General features: G+C 42.0%; 2 protein-coding genes across 5 annotated transcripts in view; one reads left to right on the forward strand and one right to left on the reverse strand.

The window, feature by feature from the left end:
- Nucleotides 1-1,143: 1,143 nt before the first annotated feature.
- Nucleotides 1,144-7,560, reverse strand: HSBP1L1 (heat shock factor binding protein 1 like 1). Its single transcript, XM_054985555.1, has 4 exons — nucleotides 7,295-7,560; nucleotides 3,106-3,172; nucleotides 2,053-2,147; nucleotides 1,144-1,244 (listed from the first exon to the last, which is right to left on the reverse strand). Exons 1-4 carry the CDS (start codon nucleotides 7,337-7,339, stop codon nucleotides 1,239-1,241), a joined length of 213 nt encoding a protein of 70 aa, XP_054841530.1. The 5' UTR covers nucleotides 7,340-7,560; the 3' UTR covers nucleotides 1,144-1,238.
- A 5,205-nt stretch (nucleotides 7,561-12,765) lies between these two features.
- SLC66A2 (solute carrier family 66 member 2) overlaps nucleotides 12,766-14,346 on the forward strand; it is a 77,396-nt gene continuing 75,815 nt past the window's right edge. For all 4 annotated transcript variants that reach the window (XR_008597458.1, XM_054985718.1, XM_054985720.1 and 1 more), the window contains exon 1: nucleotides 12,766-12,933. The gene's annotated coding sequence lies outside the window, so the exon portion shown is untranslated. The remainder of the gene's footprint in view (nucleotides 12,934-14,346) is intronic.

Consider the following 14,346-nt stretch of genomic DNA (forward strand, 5'->3'; position numbering starts at 1 on the left):
ATCTTACTGAAATTTTAATAATAATAATAATAATAATAATATTCAATTTATATACCGCCTTTCAGGACAACTTAATGCTCACTCAGAGCGGTTTACAAAGTATGTCATTATTATCCCCACAATAATCATCCTGTGAGGTGGGTGGGGCTGAGAGCTCCAGAGAGCCGTGACTAGCCCAAGGTCACCCAGCTGGCTTCAAGTGGAGGAGTGGGGAATCAAACCCGGCTCTCCAGATTAGAGTCCCACGCTCTTAACCACTACATCAAACTGGCCACTACATCAAACTTTACCAATAATCTAGGATTCTGTGCTATTATATAAAAGTTTGTAGTTCAGTTCCTGTGATTTTGAAAACCAGCCTGTTTTCTTTTTATGGAGCCACAATAGTGTTTGTTAATAAGTTTAGCATAATCTAAGGTGGTTACAAATAAATATGGACATGCTTATACTCAACTTATGCAGTTCTTAACTTTATTTTTATTCCCTATCATTTCCTTCAACTGCCTTTTTCAAAGCAGAAAGAATTTTTTGGATGCAAATCCTTTATTACTTGAGCTTTAGTAAATGTAATTAATGTAGTCTGTGGTAGTGATTGACCAAAGCTGTCTTAAGAATTGTGCCATTTGAGTGCTGTGGACAGAGTTCAGAACACAGAAACTAATACAGGGACTGTATTAGCTTATGGAAAGTTGAGCAACTGTGGAAAGCCCAGAGAAGTGCAAATTTCTCTGCGGCTCAGTACGAAAACAACTTGTGTAGCATACAGAATGTCCCAGATCCAGTCCCTAGCATCTCCAGTTAAAAGGATTCAGTGATGTGGAAGACTGAAATCCTGAAGAGCTGCTGCCAGTCAGAGTACAAAGCAGATCAATGGTCTGACTTGGTGTAAGGCATAGCTTTATGTGCTCATGGTTGTGTTCATGGATGTAAAATGGGAAATGAACAGAGTTTGTAAGTTTATTCATACTATGATTAAGGAGACAGCTTTGAACTGAAACCCAGTTTTAGATTTTGCACAAACTTGTGGGATAAGAGTTTTTCCCCGAGTGCAAGAATAAACTGGAGATCTTTCATGTTCTACTTCATACATTTTTCTACTACAGCTACTAATGTGTAAAAAGGTAGCTTATTCATTCATTAGTGATACACCATTTTAAAAAGATTGTAAATATTTTTTAATAATTGTAGGCCATTTACAGTCTTCAAGTACATAGATTTCCTTCACCATCTTGATGTATTCAGTGCTGTGAAAAATTGAGAATGGAACTGAATTAATATTGAAAAAAATGAAAACAGCACTCAGTTTTTATAGTATTTTGGTAAATACTAGTAAAAAGAATGGAGTTATTCAGGTTGGCTTGAGTTGGCTACACGATCTGTTTTATACTAATCAAGACTATAATGCCACAGAAAAGGCAGGTAGCTTCCCTCTCTGCCTCTTCCTGATGCCTCTACTATTTTTATCTGAAGATACAGATAATTACTGTATTTACTCAAATACAAGAATTTTTAAAAACTTTCCAGTGGCTTATTAAAAAGGGATTTTCTTAAATTCAGATTCAAATTTATACAAATACTCTGCATCTGCAGATAGGCAACGTTGTGGGCAGCTCAGTTTCAGAGGCTGGAAATGCTACCGATACACTTTTCCTTAATGCAGAAGGAGAGGCCAGCCTCTTTCAGCTGGGGAGGTGGCTGAAAGCTGTTAATATGACTGAGTTGTGGGGTGTGCTTTTGCTCAGTCAGAAAGTGTGCACTTTCTGGCTCTGGATTGAGTGGGCCAGTAGAGAGGTGAAGAGGCAATCCCAGAGGCCATGGTTCCTGTGACAATGGCGCCCTCTGAAGCTTGTGGTGGGAGACACTGGGAAGAGGAAGATACTGCCTGACTGGCCCACCTTTTTTTAGAGGTGTGTGTGTGTCATCTTATAGTTAAAGGTCATCTGTTTTTATGTATAGCCTCTTTTTTAAAAAAAGGTGTTGTCTGATTTGGTATTGTCTTATTTTCTAGTAAATATAGTAACAACTTAAAATAATACAGAGCAAGATTCTTACCGTTAGTTCTTCACTGGCATTTTCTACACCAGCTTGTGCCATGAGTCCAGTTACATGTTTCTCAAGATCATCTATACGCTCACCCATGTCTTCCAGTAAAAGGTTAAAGAGTGTTATAGTATTCTGTCTTTATAAAAGAAATATTCATAGTAATGTAAAAAGCTATGTTCTAATGCTCAGAGTTTCATGAAACTGAAGATTAGGCAATTATAAACTGGACTTGTACTGAAAAAAAAAAGGTTGAGTTGCTCCTTTCAAATGATTACTTCAAATTAAATAAAATAGCAATTTAGCACACTCCCTTTAGAAGTATGCCAAGTGTGTGCTCTGAAATAAAGAGTACTGCAAAGAAGGTATAGTTACCAAATTGCAATTTCTTAATGTTGCCAAATCACATTTAATTTGAGCCACTTGTTTTCAGTACCCTGGAACTGATGAAATAGGATTTTAATGCAATTATGTTTATCTCTCAGCTTCTCAAAGTACTTTTCAGCAGTGCCTCAATTAAACAGAGGAGCATATAATCTATTTTATGATTGGCTCTTGCTTAAGTGAACGTGTTCTTGACAATTATGCACCAGTTTGAAACAGAGATTTTCCTTTAATTTTCCCTTTGTTTAATTTGAGGTGTTAATAAATTAAATATAGAATAGTATGCTTTAATCAAGTCGTACCCAAGCGTTTTTATTAAGGAAATCCAAACAGAGAATTTCGTTTAGGACTTACCTGTCAACCTTCAGGGTCCTTTACTGATAGTGAAATCCTGAACAGTTATAACTTTCTAAACTCACAGACCTCAATGAGATTGCACTGAAGTTGCACTGTTCCCTCTTCTATGGGTGGACTGCTCAGGGACCTTGCTTTATTACTATTTGTTTTTAACTTTTTCATGACTTTGCCTAAATGAAGTTATGTGCAAGATCTTTGGGAATGGATGATTTTAAAATGAATTGGCAACTATTAATCAACTTATTTAAAAATGGCTTACATGTAATTAAAATTGCAGAATTTGCACTACTCATGTAGCTGTAAAGAGATAATGGAAAAGGATATTTCTTAGAGCTAATTTGTCAGTCAGTGCTTGAAAGTTTTCATGCAGCTGCTGTAGTAGATTTTCTGCCTGAAAAAATGGAAAGATCATTAGCAAGCAATATCTTTATGGTATAGGAAAAACTCCATTATTTTGCTGTAATAATAAAGTTGCATAAACAAGCCCATATACTTTGATTTATTGCACTGGGGCAGGAAGTAATTTTTAAAGCTAATTATAGGAAGTTATTTTGATTTTATTCATAGCAAAGAATATACACTTGTAGAGTTTTTGTTAAAACTATGTATATGAATGCTACAATCCTAAGGACACTTTCCTGAGAGTAGGGCCCCACTGAATGACATGTTTTACGTCTGAGCTGACCTGTCCAGAATTGTTCTGGAAGGGCTGCAGGAAACCCTGACTACCTAATAACATAACATCCTTGTTTTGTTAAAATACCTGAAATCTCAAAACATTTGAAGAGAACGTATCTAACAGAAGACCAGGAAAGTGACCCTTTTTAAAAGGCTGATGCTATACCTCCTCTTGACAACTTTTATGGAGAAACTGAACAGGCTAATATATTTTGTAGTCAAGTTTTCCAAGTTGTAAGGTACTCGTTTGTATATATTTGGATGCCAAAGGGGGGGACATGTATATAATTTGCTAAACCATGTTTATCTTTAGATGCAGAGGAGTTAGCCGTGTTAGTCTGTGGTAGCAAAATCAGAAAGAGTCCAGTAGCACCTTTAAGACTAACCAATTTTATTGTAGCATAAGCTTTCGAGAATCAAGTTCTCTTCGTCAGATGCATGATACAGAGACTGGTCAAATATAGAAGAGGAGGGAGGAGAAGGGGAGGAGAGAGAAGAGGCAATTGGGGGGGAAGGGGAGGGTGCAACCAAAACATTCCTTTGCTAGTATATGTAAACATCTCCTTTTGGTGTGTGGATCAGTTGGCCACCTGACGTGGGCTTTCGGAGACCACAGATCTCTTTGTCAGATGCATCTGGCAAGGAGAGCTGTGGCTATCGAAGGCTCATACTGCATTGGAATTGGATGGTCTAGCTGTTTGGCTGCTACAAACTAACAGGGCAAACTCCTTTGAAGCCAACTGATCCACACACCAAAAGGAGATGTTTACATATACTAGCAAAGGAATGTTTTGGTTGCACCCTCCCCCTCCCCCCCTAATTGCCTCTTCTCTCTCCTCCCCTTCTCCTCCCTCCTCTTCTATATTTGACCAGTCTCTGTATCATGCATCTGACGAAGAGAACATGTTTATGGTTGTTGTGGGTTTTCCGGGCTGTATTGCCGTGGTCTTGGCATTGTAGTTCCTGACGTTTCGCCAGCAGCTGTGGCTGGCATCTTCAGAGGTGTAGCACCAAAAGACAGAGATCTCTCAGTGTCACAGTGTGGAAAAGATGTTGGCAGGTCATTTGTATCTACTTAGGAGGGGTGGGGTTGAGCTGAGTCATCCTGTAAGAGTTTCCCAGGGTGTGGAATGCTAATGGCGGGAGGCTTCACTGTATCCTGAGGAGGTTCTTTTGCATATGGATTGGTGCTTGATGTGCTAATCTTCTCTGCAGGGCTATTGTCGAGTATAGAGTGTTTTGTTAGCCTGGTGTTTTTCAGAACTGGAAACCATGCTCTGTTCATTCTTAAGGTTTCTTCTTTCCTGTTGAAGTTTTGCTTATGCTTGTGAATTTCAATGGCTTCCCTGTGCAGTCTGACAAAGTAGTTGGAAGTGTTGTCCAGTATTTTGGTGTCCTGGAATAAGATACTGTGCCCTGTTTGAGTTAAGCTATGTTCAGCCACTGCTGATTTTTCAGGTTGTCCAAGTCTGCAGTGTCTTTCATGTTCTTTTATTCTTGTCTGGATGCTACGCTTTGTGGTCCCGATGTAAACTTGTCCACAGCTGCAGGGTATACGGTATACTCCTGCAGAGGTGAGGGGGTCTCTACTGTCTTTTGCTGATCGTAGCATCTGTTGTATTTTTTGGGTGGGTCTGAATACTGCTTGAAGGTTATGCTTTTTCATAAGCTTTCCCATCTGATCAGTAATTCCTTTGATATATGGCAAAAACACTTTTCCTGTAGGAGACTGTTTTTCCTTGGTTGTTTGATTCATCCTGGGCTTGATTGCTCTTTGGATTTCATTTCTGGAGTAGCCATTTGCCTGAAGTGCGTGGTTTAGATGATTAATTTCCTCATTGAGAAAGTGCGGCTCACATATCCGTCTTGCGCGATCCACTAATGTTTTCATTATGCCTCTTTTCTGTCGGGGGTGGTGATTGGAGTTTTTGTGTAAGTACCGATCAGTGTGAATTGGTTTCCTGTAGACCTTGTGACCTAACTGAAAGTTTGCTTTGCGGATGACCAAGGTATCCAGAAATGGGAGTTTTCCCTCGATTTCTTTCTCCATTGTGAATTGTATGTTCCGGTGGATGTTGTTGAGATGATTCAAAAACCCCATCAATTCTTCCTCCCCATGGCTCCAAATGATAAATGTATCATCCACAAATTGGAACCATACACTAGGTTTGTGGGGTGCTGATTCTAGAGCTGTTTTTTCAAAATGTTCCATGTAGAAGTTTGCTATAACTGGGCTTAGAGGGCTCCCCATGGCCACCCCATCCATCTGTTCATAGAATTCGTTATCCCATTGGAAGTAACTGGTTGTCAGACAATGATGGAATAAGGCTGTTACATCCTCTGGGAAAATCTGATTAATAAGTGCAATAGTGTCTTTTACTGGAACCTTGGTAAACAGGGATACAACATCAAAACTGACAAGTATGTCTTGTGGATTGAGTTTCAGAGAACTGATTTTGTTGATGAAATCTGCTGAATCTTTGATGTAAGACGAGGTTTTCCCGATGTGGTCCTGTAGGAGATCAGCCAGATGTCTAGCTACTTCATATGTCGGTGAACCAATGGCACTCACAATGGGTCGGAGTGGGACTGAATCCTTATGTATGTTTTCCCCTCCTGAGTAGATACAAATGACCTGCCAACATCTTTTCCACACTGTGACACTGAGAGATCTCTGTCTTTTGGTGCTACACCTCTGAAGATGCCAGCCACAGCTGCTGGCGAAACGTCAGGAACTACAATGCCAAGACCATGGCAATACAGCCTGGAAAACCCACAACAACCATCGTTCTCCGGCCATGAAAGCCTTCGACAATACATAGAACATGTTTATCTTTAAAAATTCTTAAATGTATGGTCTATATCCTGTTTACTTCAAAATAGCTCTTATGCCGAATGTGCTCCTATTTTACTTATTTAATACATATATTATTAGTATTTCTACCTTATGAAGCTCAGGGCAGCTTACAATATAAACAAACACAAGAAACATAAAAATAAATAAAAGCACAATTTTAAAACTACCAGTAAGCAGACACTAACTAGAATGCTATCCTAAATTAAATCTAATTAATCTAGATTATGAAAATGATTGGGATACAAGAAACAGTATATATTGATTAACGTGTAAGCTATAGTTATTATTTCAAGATGACCATAAAACAAGGATGAACAAATTACTTCCATAATACTCCCAACTGTAACATTCAGGAGATGCGTTTTTGTAAGCAGTATTTATTTCTCTAAGTTTTCTAGCTATTTACTGCTATAAGACGACTTAATAAGAATTAGAAGTAACCTGCGTTATTTGACTGGTACCCATCGAGAAATATGTGGTTTTTGTCAATGAAACAAAGCAGGAAGTGGCAACACAACTATCACCTTGCTATGTGTAATAAAATACTTCCGAGGGCCGATTGTTAAGAGGAAAGGATAAAAAAATTTAAGAAAGCCCTTTCCCTGCCCTCGAGGAGGGATCTGTACCTATCCGTAACAGCCCCCTGAAAGACAGACAGACATTTAGTTCATCACTCACACCCCATCGCAGTAAATCTAAGCTACAGCTGCCGCGTTTTTGCCTGGTGGGACTTGTCCAAGTTCCCCAGTCGGTGAGGCAAACAAGGGCAACCTCGCCGCCTTTCCTCTATCCTTTAGATCCAACGCTTCGTAACTGCCGCCCGAGGCGCGACTAGCGTTGTTCACTTTCGACTGGCGAGCCTCGGCTGGCGGACCGAGGATTCGGCCAGCGGAGCGGCTTTCTGCTCGCCCGCTGGAGACATGCGCACTCCGCCAAGCCCAGACCAGCCGCTCCCGGGCCCGGCCTCCCTTCACTCACAAACTGCGAGAGGTCCCTGGCGCTTTGGGGGTCGTTGTCCGCCATCTCCCTTCCTCCTGGGCAAAGGCACCCGGGCCCGTTTTCCCGCTCTTTCCTCTCCAAATGGCGGCGTCTTGCCTTCCGTGCCGCCTTCCAGGGGCGCCAAGAGAAAAGGTAACGAGGCTAGCCCCGCCTGTGGAGGCAGGAGGGATGTCCCGGCACGGATGCTTGGCATGCGGGCTGCCTGCTGAAAGGGAGAGGGCGAGGCGAATTTCTCCTTCCATTCCCTCCCAGCGCGCACAGCATCCTGACGGACTAGTCTAGGCGGCTCCTCTCTGAACAGCAAAGCCACCGACGACCTCCCACGGGTTTTATTTGTGCACAGAGTTCAACCCTGCATCTGCCTTGAAGGAGAAGAACCTTGGGACTCACCCGTTCAGAGTGGACCAGACGGCTTATGAGCAGACGCAGAATGAGGGAAGGGCCTCCACACACCAGGCTGTTGTTTTCTCCCAAGAACGCAGTCCCAGGATCTCTTTCTTCTCTAAAAGTTATGCACTGTGCACATGTGTTACTCACCAGTAGTAGAACCCAGTATAGTACAGCACAGAGCTTTTTTTCAGGGGGAACGCAGGGGAACGGAGTTCCCCGTACCTCTTGAAAATAGTCGGCAATAGTGCTTGAAAATAATATGATTTCAAAGAATCCCGTGTGCTTCTTCCTCATTTCCCTCTTGAGAGTTCTGCCACCTCTTTTCCCAGAAAAAAAACCCCTGGTACAGCAGATAGAGTATTTGGCTGAAAATCACATCACCAATAAGCTATTGATTCACAAAGTGATTCTATCAAGCTATTGGCTGTGCATAGGGTTGCCAGCTTCAGGTAGTGGCTGGAGATCTCCCGGAATTACAACTGGTCTCCAGGCCACAGAGATCAGTTCACCTGGAGAAAATGGCTACTTTGGGGGGTGGACTCTGGAATTATGCCATGCCAAGATTCTTTCCCTCCCCTCCCCAAACCCCACTTTCTCCAGGTTTCACCCCCCCCCCCTCGATCTCCAGGAATTTCCCAACTTGGAGCTGGCAACTCTAGCTGTGTAGCATTGAAAAGTTGCTTAAATTCACTTGGTTATATACCATGATTTCGTGGGGAGTAACATTTGAAGCCGTTCTAAGCTGCATATGATTGGATCAATGTATGTACATGTAAAGTGCGCTCACATCGCAGCTGACCTAATGGCGACGACCCCACAGGGTTTTCAAGACCAAAGACAAGCAGAGGTAGTTCGCCCTTCCCTTGATCTGCATAGAGGCCTTGGACATCCTTGTTGTCTCCCATCTAAGTACTAACTGGGGTCATCCTGCTTAGCTTCTGAGACCTGACAAGATTAGGCTATACAACAAACTGCAAAAAAACCTGGATTGTAAAATTAGAAAACAATGTGACAAAACAGCATACTACATATACACAATAAGAATAAAAGGAAACAGCCTAAAGTTTTCAGACATTAAAGCTAGAATCCTGTTCACTTTATAAAAATGCACTCCTGACCAATTCTGTTTTAATCTTAACACTACTGTCGTAGGAGATAAATAGGATAACAAATGCAAAGCAGTTAAATATCTAAATTTCTACATATTTTTATAGTGAAAACTTAGGTGTGGTGGGTTGATAGAAAGTCTTGTTGGGGATCTGCAATATTCCATCAAGATTAGTGTGATGCAAGTGGCCATAGCCGACTAAATGGGCCCCCAATTGCTATTCTTCACAGTGGTGAGCAGGGGCAAGAGTAAGAGCATGCCTGACCTTCCGGCTGACCCAGCACACCTGTTGCGCCTTCAAAGCCACAGCCATCTATGCATGGCTGTGTTTTAATAGGGACCCTGTACTAAATCCAATGTGTAGGTTTCAAATTTTGCAGATGCAAAATGGCCTGTGAGCCCTGGATTTGTATGAACATGAGAGCCAGCATGATATGGTTGTTTGGGCCAGTCACATACACACTGCCTAACCTACTTCACAGGATTGTTGTTAGCATAAAATTGAATAAATGAAGTAAATAAATACGAGGAAATCTGATGATATGAAGTGGGATACAAGTGTCACAAGAAGGCTCACTTTCTCCCCAGGAGAGTAAATAGGGGAGGCTTATATGAACCAACACTAAAATAAGGGGCACCCTAGAGCTGTTGGACATTCATTATAGAAGTCCTATAGAGATCAGGACCAGTATCCAAACAGCTGCATAGACTCCTTCAAGAAGCTTGTACTATTAACCAGAGGGATTTTAAAGAACTTTAAAAAAAGCTGGATTGCTTGCGGTATCACAAAGTCCATCCTCATTTTCAAGAGTAGCTTCCCCTTTGGATAGAGACGGTTGTTGATGTTCTGGAGGAAAGACAGTTTAAAGCATGGAGCTAGTTTCACAGGTTTTGGGATGCTAGCCATAATGTTTGGAAGTTAAAGACATTGTATTCTATGGAGCTGTCATTCTCTAATAAGGAATTGTTAAAAATAAGAAGCGCCTGGCAACCATACTAAAGATTGATGCGCACACACTGTCTCTCAAATGTTCCTGATCACTTTTGAGAACACAGATGGCTTGCAGTCTCTGAGGAAAATATGCCAGAGAAACTGGCAGGACAAGTTATACCAGTACTGTACATGGTAGCCACCTTTCTCTAAACTTTCTGGGAACTATGTGAAAAATACTTTGGATAATCAGAGGTTTGGGTAAACAGAGATATTTACCTTGGGCTTTAGAAAGGAGAAACATCATGGAGTAGGATTCTCAGGTTATTCATTACCGATTATATATATATGGTGCTTACTATATTCATCTTTACAGTTGTTTTAGATTTATTAATCAGCACCATTTCAGTTTCACAGATGGGAAACTAAAGAAGGAATTACTTTTCTAAACTGGTAAATCAATTTAGTGTCTGGGTTCCAATTCTCTTCTTAATACTATTATTTAAAATGTATTATGGATGGTGGTATGCTAAGCACTGTACCCAGAAGTGATAATATCCTCTATCCTCTATTTCCAGTATTGGACATAAAAGGTAAAAGATAAAGGAAGAGGTCAAGGACTGAGAAGTGAGTTGTGAGACAAGGAGGGACAGTTTCAAATGGCAACTTTTCAGATATTTTCATATTCAGCCAAGAGTTTAAATGTTTTAAACTTGTGCAGTGCCACTGATGCTAGCTCAGATAGACTTGAAAGTCCAGCTTTTCTAGGCCTGTTGCACTGAAAAGGGTTTCCTCTCTGTTCCTGCTTCCTTCTAATTTTGCTTCCTGAGGGGATGGTCGTAGCTGGAAATGGAACATTGGATGTGAGAAAGCCATAGAAAATGTTGTCTTGGAGAGGCTTGGTGGAATGAGCTTCATTTTACAATAAGGTTGCCATGATGTTGTGAACTGCCTTGAGGATTCTATTGAGCCACATGGTAAGATACAGATCCCATAAATGATTAAATACAAAATTGCTTGGCAGTAAACATGTAGATGTCGGCTGGACTGTCTTCCAAATACATAGTTAGGATGATCCTATAGGATTAATGTTGTACAATGAGAAATTTAAAATTTTAATTTTGCCATTTACAATTAACTAGAGCAGTTGCATCCTCAAGTAAAACTAAATCTGATGTATATCTGAAAAAAAATTACAAGTATATTGAAAATGCTGGCAGAAATTCTTGTAGTGATATTGGGCATGGTGGGGACTGGCTGCCTTGAGTGTTAACAATTCTTAATACAGGGATGGGATACAAGTTTTCTAAAATATGTAAAATTAAATAGTGTGTGGAGCAGGAATGCTTACAGCGCAATCCTCTCCTTGCTCCTGCTTGCTTCCTTCCTTGCCTTCATTGTCAGGTGCTGTTTTGGGTTGCTGGGTTTCCCCCCCTGGATTTGCAGATTCCTGTATCTTTGCTCTGTGTGGCCCCATCATGTGATTTTTTTTAATCTGTGAGGGAAGGGGCATATATGGTTTGTTAGATACATGCAAAATAGACAGTTCACAGGCCTAGAGGGCTCTGTGACATTGAGGCCTACTGGGGGAACAAAAGTCACATATCTTAAAATTATCGTTTTTGCCAGCATCGTAATGATACAAGGTACGTGGGACATCGACAGAGGAATTTGGGTTTCATGCTGTACTGGTAATCTCACTCCTGTCTTCACATTGCTGCTAAGGTTCAGTTCTAGCAAGAAATTTCCTTGCTGTTCAGGTGTGCTTTGAGAATTAGAAACAAGAGGGAAAAGATAGTGGCTGAAGGTAGACAATGGTGAGATCTTCAGTCTTTGACAGCTATTCAGATAGATTCATTATACTTAAGATGATATATGAGTGAGAATGCTACAACAAGATGCTTGGTAAATGTCACATGAGATACATGACCTCTGACAACTCTGTGTTGTTTGCTACTTAGGTTAACACATAAAGCTATTTTTGGAACAGAGATTTTTCTGATGTTTCTCAGATCCAGTGACAGTAGTCAAGTTTATAACTTGAAATGAATGAAACATTGCCTTATCCTAATAAGTTTAAATAAAATACATGCCATTTTCTGGATCATGTCCAGATGTTTGGTACTAGTTTGTTATTAAGATACACACATTAGTCAGTGACACATTGCATATTTAATACTGCTGGCTGAGTTTCACTTCTGACTGATATAGCACTTTGCAAAGTGACTGAATAAAGGATACAAATCAGCTTTCACAGAGGTCATGAGATATAATCTGTTCAGTAGGAGAAGTTTTCAGAGACAAAACAAATCTTAGAAATTGGAATTATGTGGTATAAGCAGTCCTAAGCAGGTCTACTTGGAATCCTATTCCTACACAGCAAAGCATACTCCCAGGAAAGTATTCTTAAGATCGCATTTTTAATCTTCTTTCCTGGATACATACCATAGACTTTCTGAGTTTACAGATTAATGTATGGTGCCTGATGTATAAATGTTGATGTCCATCAACAGTTGAATTAAACCTTAAGCAGAAGGAAAAAGGAGATCCAAAAGTGTCTGAAGATTCAATTTAGTTTCATTCTTGCTTTGCTGGTGATAATTTCGAGGGTTTTTTTAAAAAAAACTTTAAAAAACATCTGCTACATCAAGAGGTTGCTTTGCGGGATGCTTGTTCTGCATTTTTCTTAAACCCCTTTTCAGACTGGGGAACGGGCCGCACCCCACTTTTGCATAGGAGAGACTGGCCCAAATATTTTCCCCTCATTCCAGAACGCAGCAGAGAACCTGAAACTGGAATCGCGTCTCATCTGGCCAGCCAATCGGGCCCCCGACTCTCCGTTCCCTCCGCGCGTCATTCGTCGCCCGCTAGGACCCAGCGGAAGCGGAGCCGGGAGGAGGGCGGTTCTCTTCATTGACGGAGGCGCCGCTGGCTCCCGTGACGTCACAGAGGCAGGGCTGGTGCTCCGGCTCCTGGATGCTGCCGATTATTGTCACCAATCGCTCCGGAAGGCGGAGGGGAGCTGCGTAGCTGTGGAGGGAGCGGCCGCACGAGCCGAGGCGCCGCTGCAGCGGGAGCGTCCGGGAGGCGCTGCGGCCGCGCTGGCGGCGGGGAGGGGAGATGCGCGGGTCTCGCTCGAAGGGCCCTCCGAGTCAGAACTCTTGCTGTGAAGAGGAGGCAGGAGCCGAGGTGAGGGGAGGGAGGGGGAGACCGCTTGATTCCTCTTGAGACGGTCACATTTGAACGCGCGGGGCTTGCTTTGCTTTCCCCCGGGTGTGGCTGTGGCTGGAAGGAAGGTAGTTTGGGACAGTTCCCGGCAGGAGAAGGAAGGAACCAGGGAGCGGGAGACTTGCTTTGCGCCTGCCATTCAAAAGGCACGTAGGAATCAGTTGGTGAAAAGTGAAGCCGCTCTCTTTCCGGAGGAGGAAGAAGAAGGGGAACTGTTTGAAGGGCCTTTACGGTTTACTGTAACGGCCTGGCCGTTGTCAGCGCACCCAAGGTGTGCTTGTGTGTCGTCTTCAAGCGGGACGGCTCAGCTCTGTAGGAGGCTCCCATCATTTCGTTTCCCGGTCGTTCAGAGTTAAGATTTGTAGTTTAAACGGTATATATGAAAGAGAGGTGAGGGGTTATCGCAGAAGTAGAACCTTGAAGAACCACATTCTTGGGCAGTTTATCTGGCAGGATTCTGGAGCAGGCAGTTGTAAAAGGAAATATCTCCTCCCCTTTCTCACAGGCACAGTTTCTTCCACATGGAGGTCTTCTCTTTCTTTTTGTTTTTCTCCCTCAGAAGTTGTCCTCCTTTGCTTGCTTGTCTGTTCTTACATCTGCTAGGCAATTATAATGTTGGTAAGATGTTTTCATATGTCAACTTCTTGCTCATCTCTATGAACTGGAGTAGTTTTTTGTTTGATTTCCACAGTTATCTTTTCTGGTAGGAAGTCAGTGACTCCTCTGTGGGATTTTTCCTCAGATTAATGGCTTGCAAATAGTTTCATGTGTAGGTCGTGATATAATGCTCTCTGCAAAACTTTCAAAAGTGGTATGACTCTAGAGGTGTCTGCTCCCAAACTGAAAATATAATGGACAAGGTTCGTAGAAGCAAGAACAGCCTCATGCTATCTTAATCCTGGACAAGGTGGTTGTGTGACTGGATCTTCAGAGCTTGAACTCCGCTGTGCAATTTGGACTTCAGAGATTTATGATCATCTTGAAGGAATCTTAGTCCCGGTCCCAATGAAAGGGGCCTGAATCAGACAAACCATTTCAATGAAATACCATCTTGTTTGTACTACTGTTGACCAACCGTATAACAACAACATTTGATTTATATACCGCCCTTCAGGATGATTTAACACCTACTCAGAGCAGTTTACAAAGTATGTTGTTATTATCCCTGCTACAAACACCCTGTGAGGTGGGTGGGGCTGAGAGAGCTCCTAGAAGCTGTGACTGACCCAAGGTCATCCAGCTGGCTTCAAGTGGAGGAGTGGGGAATCAAACCTGGTTCTCCAGATTAGAGTCCCCTCCTAAGCAGAATTACACCCTTTTAAGTCAATTGAAGATAATAGCCTTAAACTGTGACTCTGCATAGTAAGCCCACCT

The sequence above is a fragment of the Eublepharis macularius genome, chromosome 7 (assembly GCF_028583425.1).
Source record: "Eublepharis macularius isolate TG4126 chromosome 7, MPM_Emac_v1.0, whole genome shotgun sequence".
NCBI lineage: Eukaryota > Metazoa > Chordata > Lepidosauria > Squamata > Eublepharidae > Eublepharis > Eublepharis macularius.

What these genes read in the sequence shown, in the direction of transcription:
- HSBP1L1 (XM_054985555.1), bottom strand. Translation starts at nt 7,339, where the DNA reads ATGGCGGACAACGACCCCCAAAGCGCCAGGGACCTCTCGCAGTTT. An exon ending in CCAGGGACCTCTCGCAGTTT is followed by an intron (nt 3,173 to 7,294) that starts GTGAGTGAAGGG and finishes CCATTTTTTCAG; the next exon opens with GCAGAAAATCTACTACAGCA. An exon ending in TGACAAATTAGCTCTAAGAA is followed by an intron (nt 2,148 to 3,105) that starts ATATCCTTTTCC and finishes TTAACCTTTTAC; the next exon opens with TGGAAGACATGGGTGAGCGT.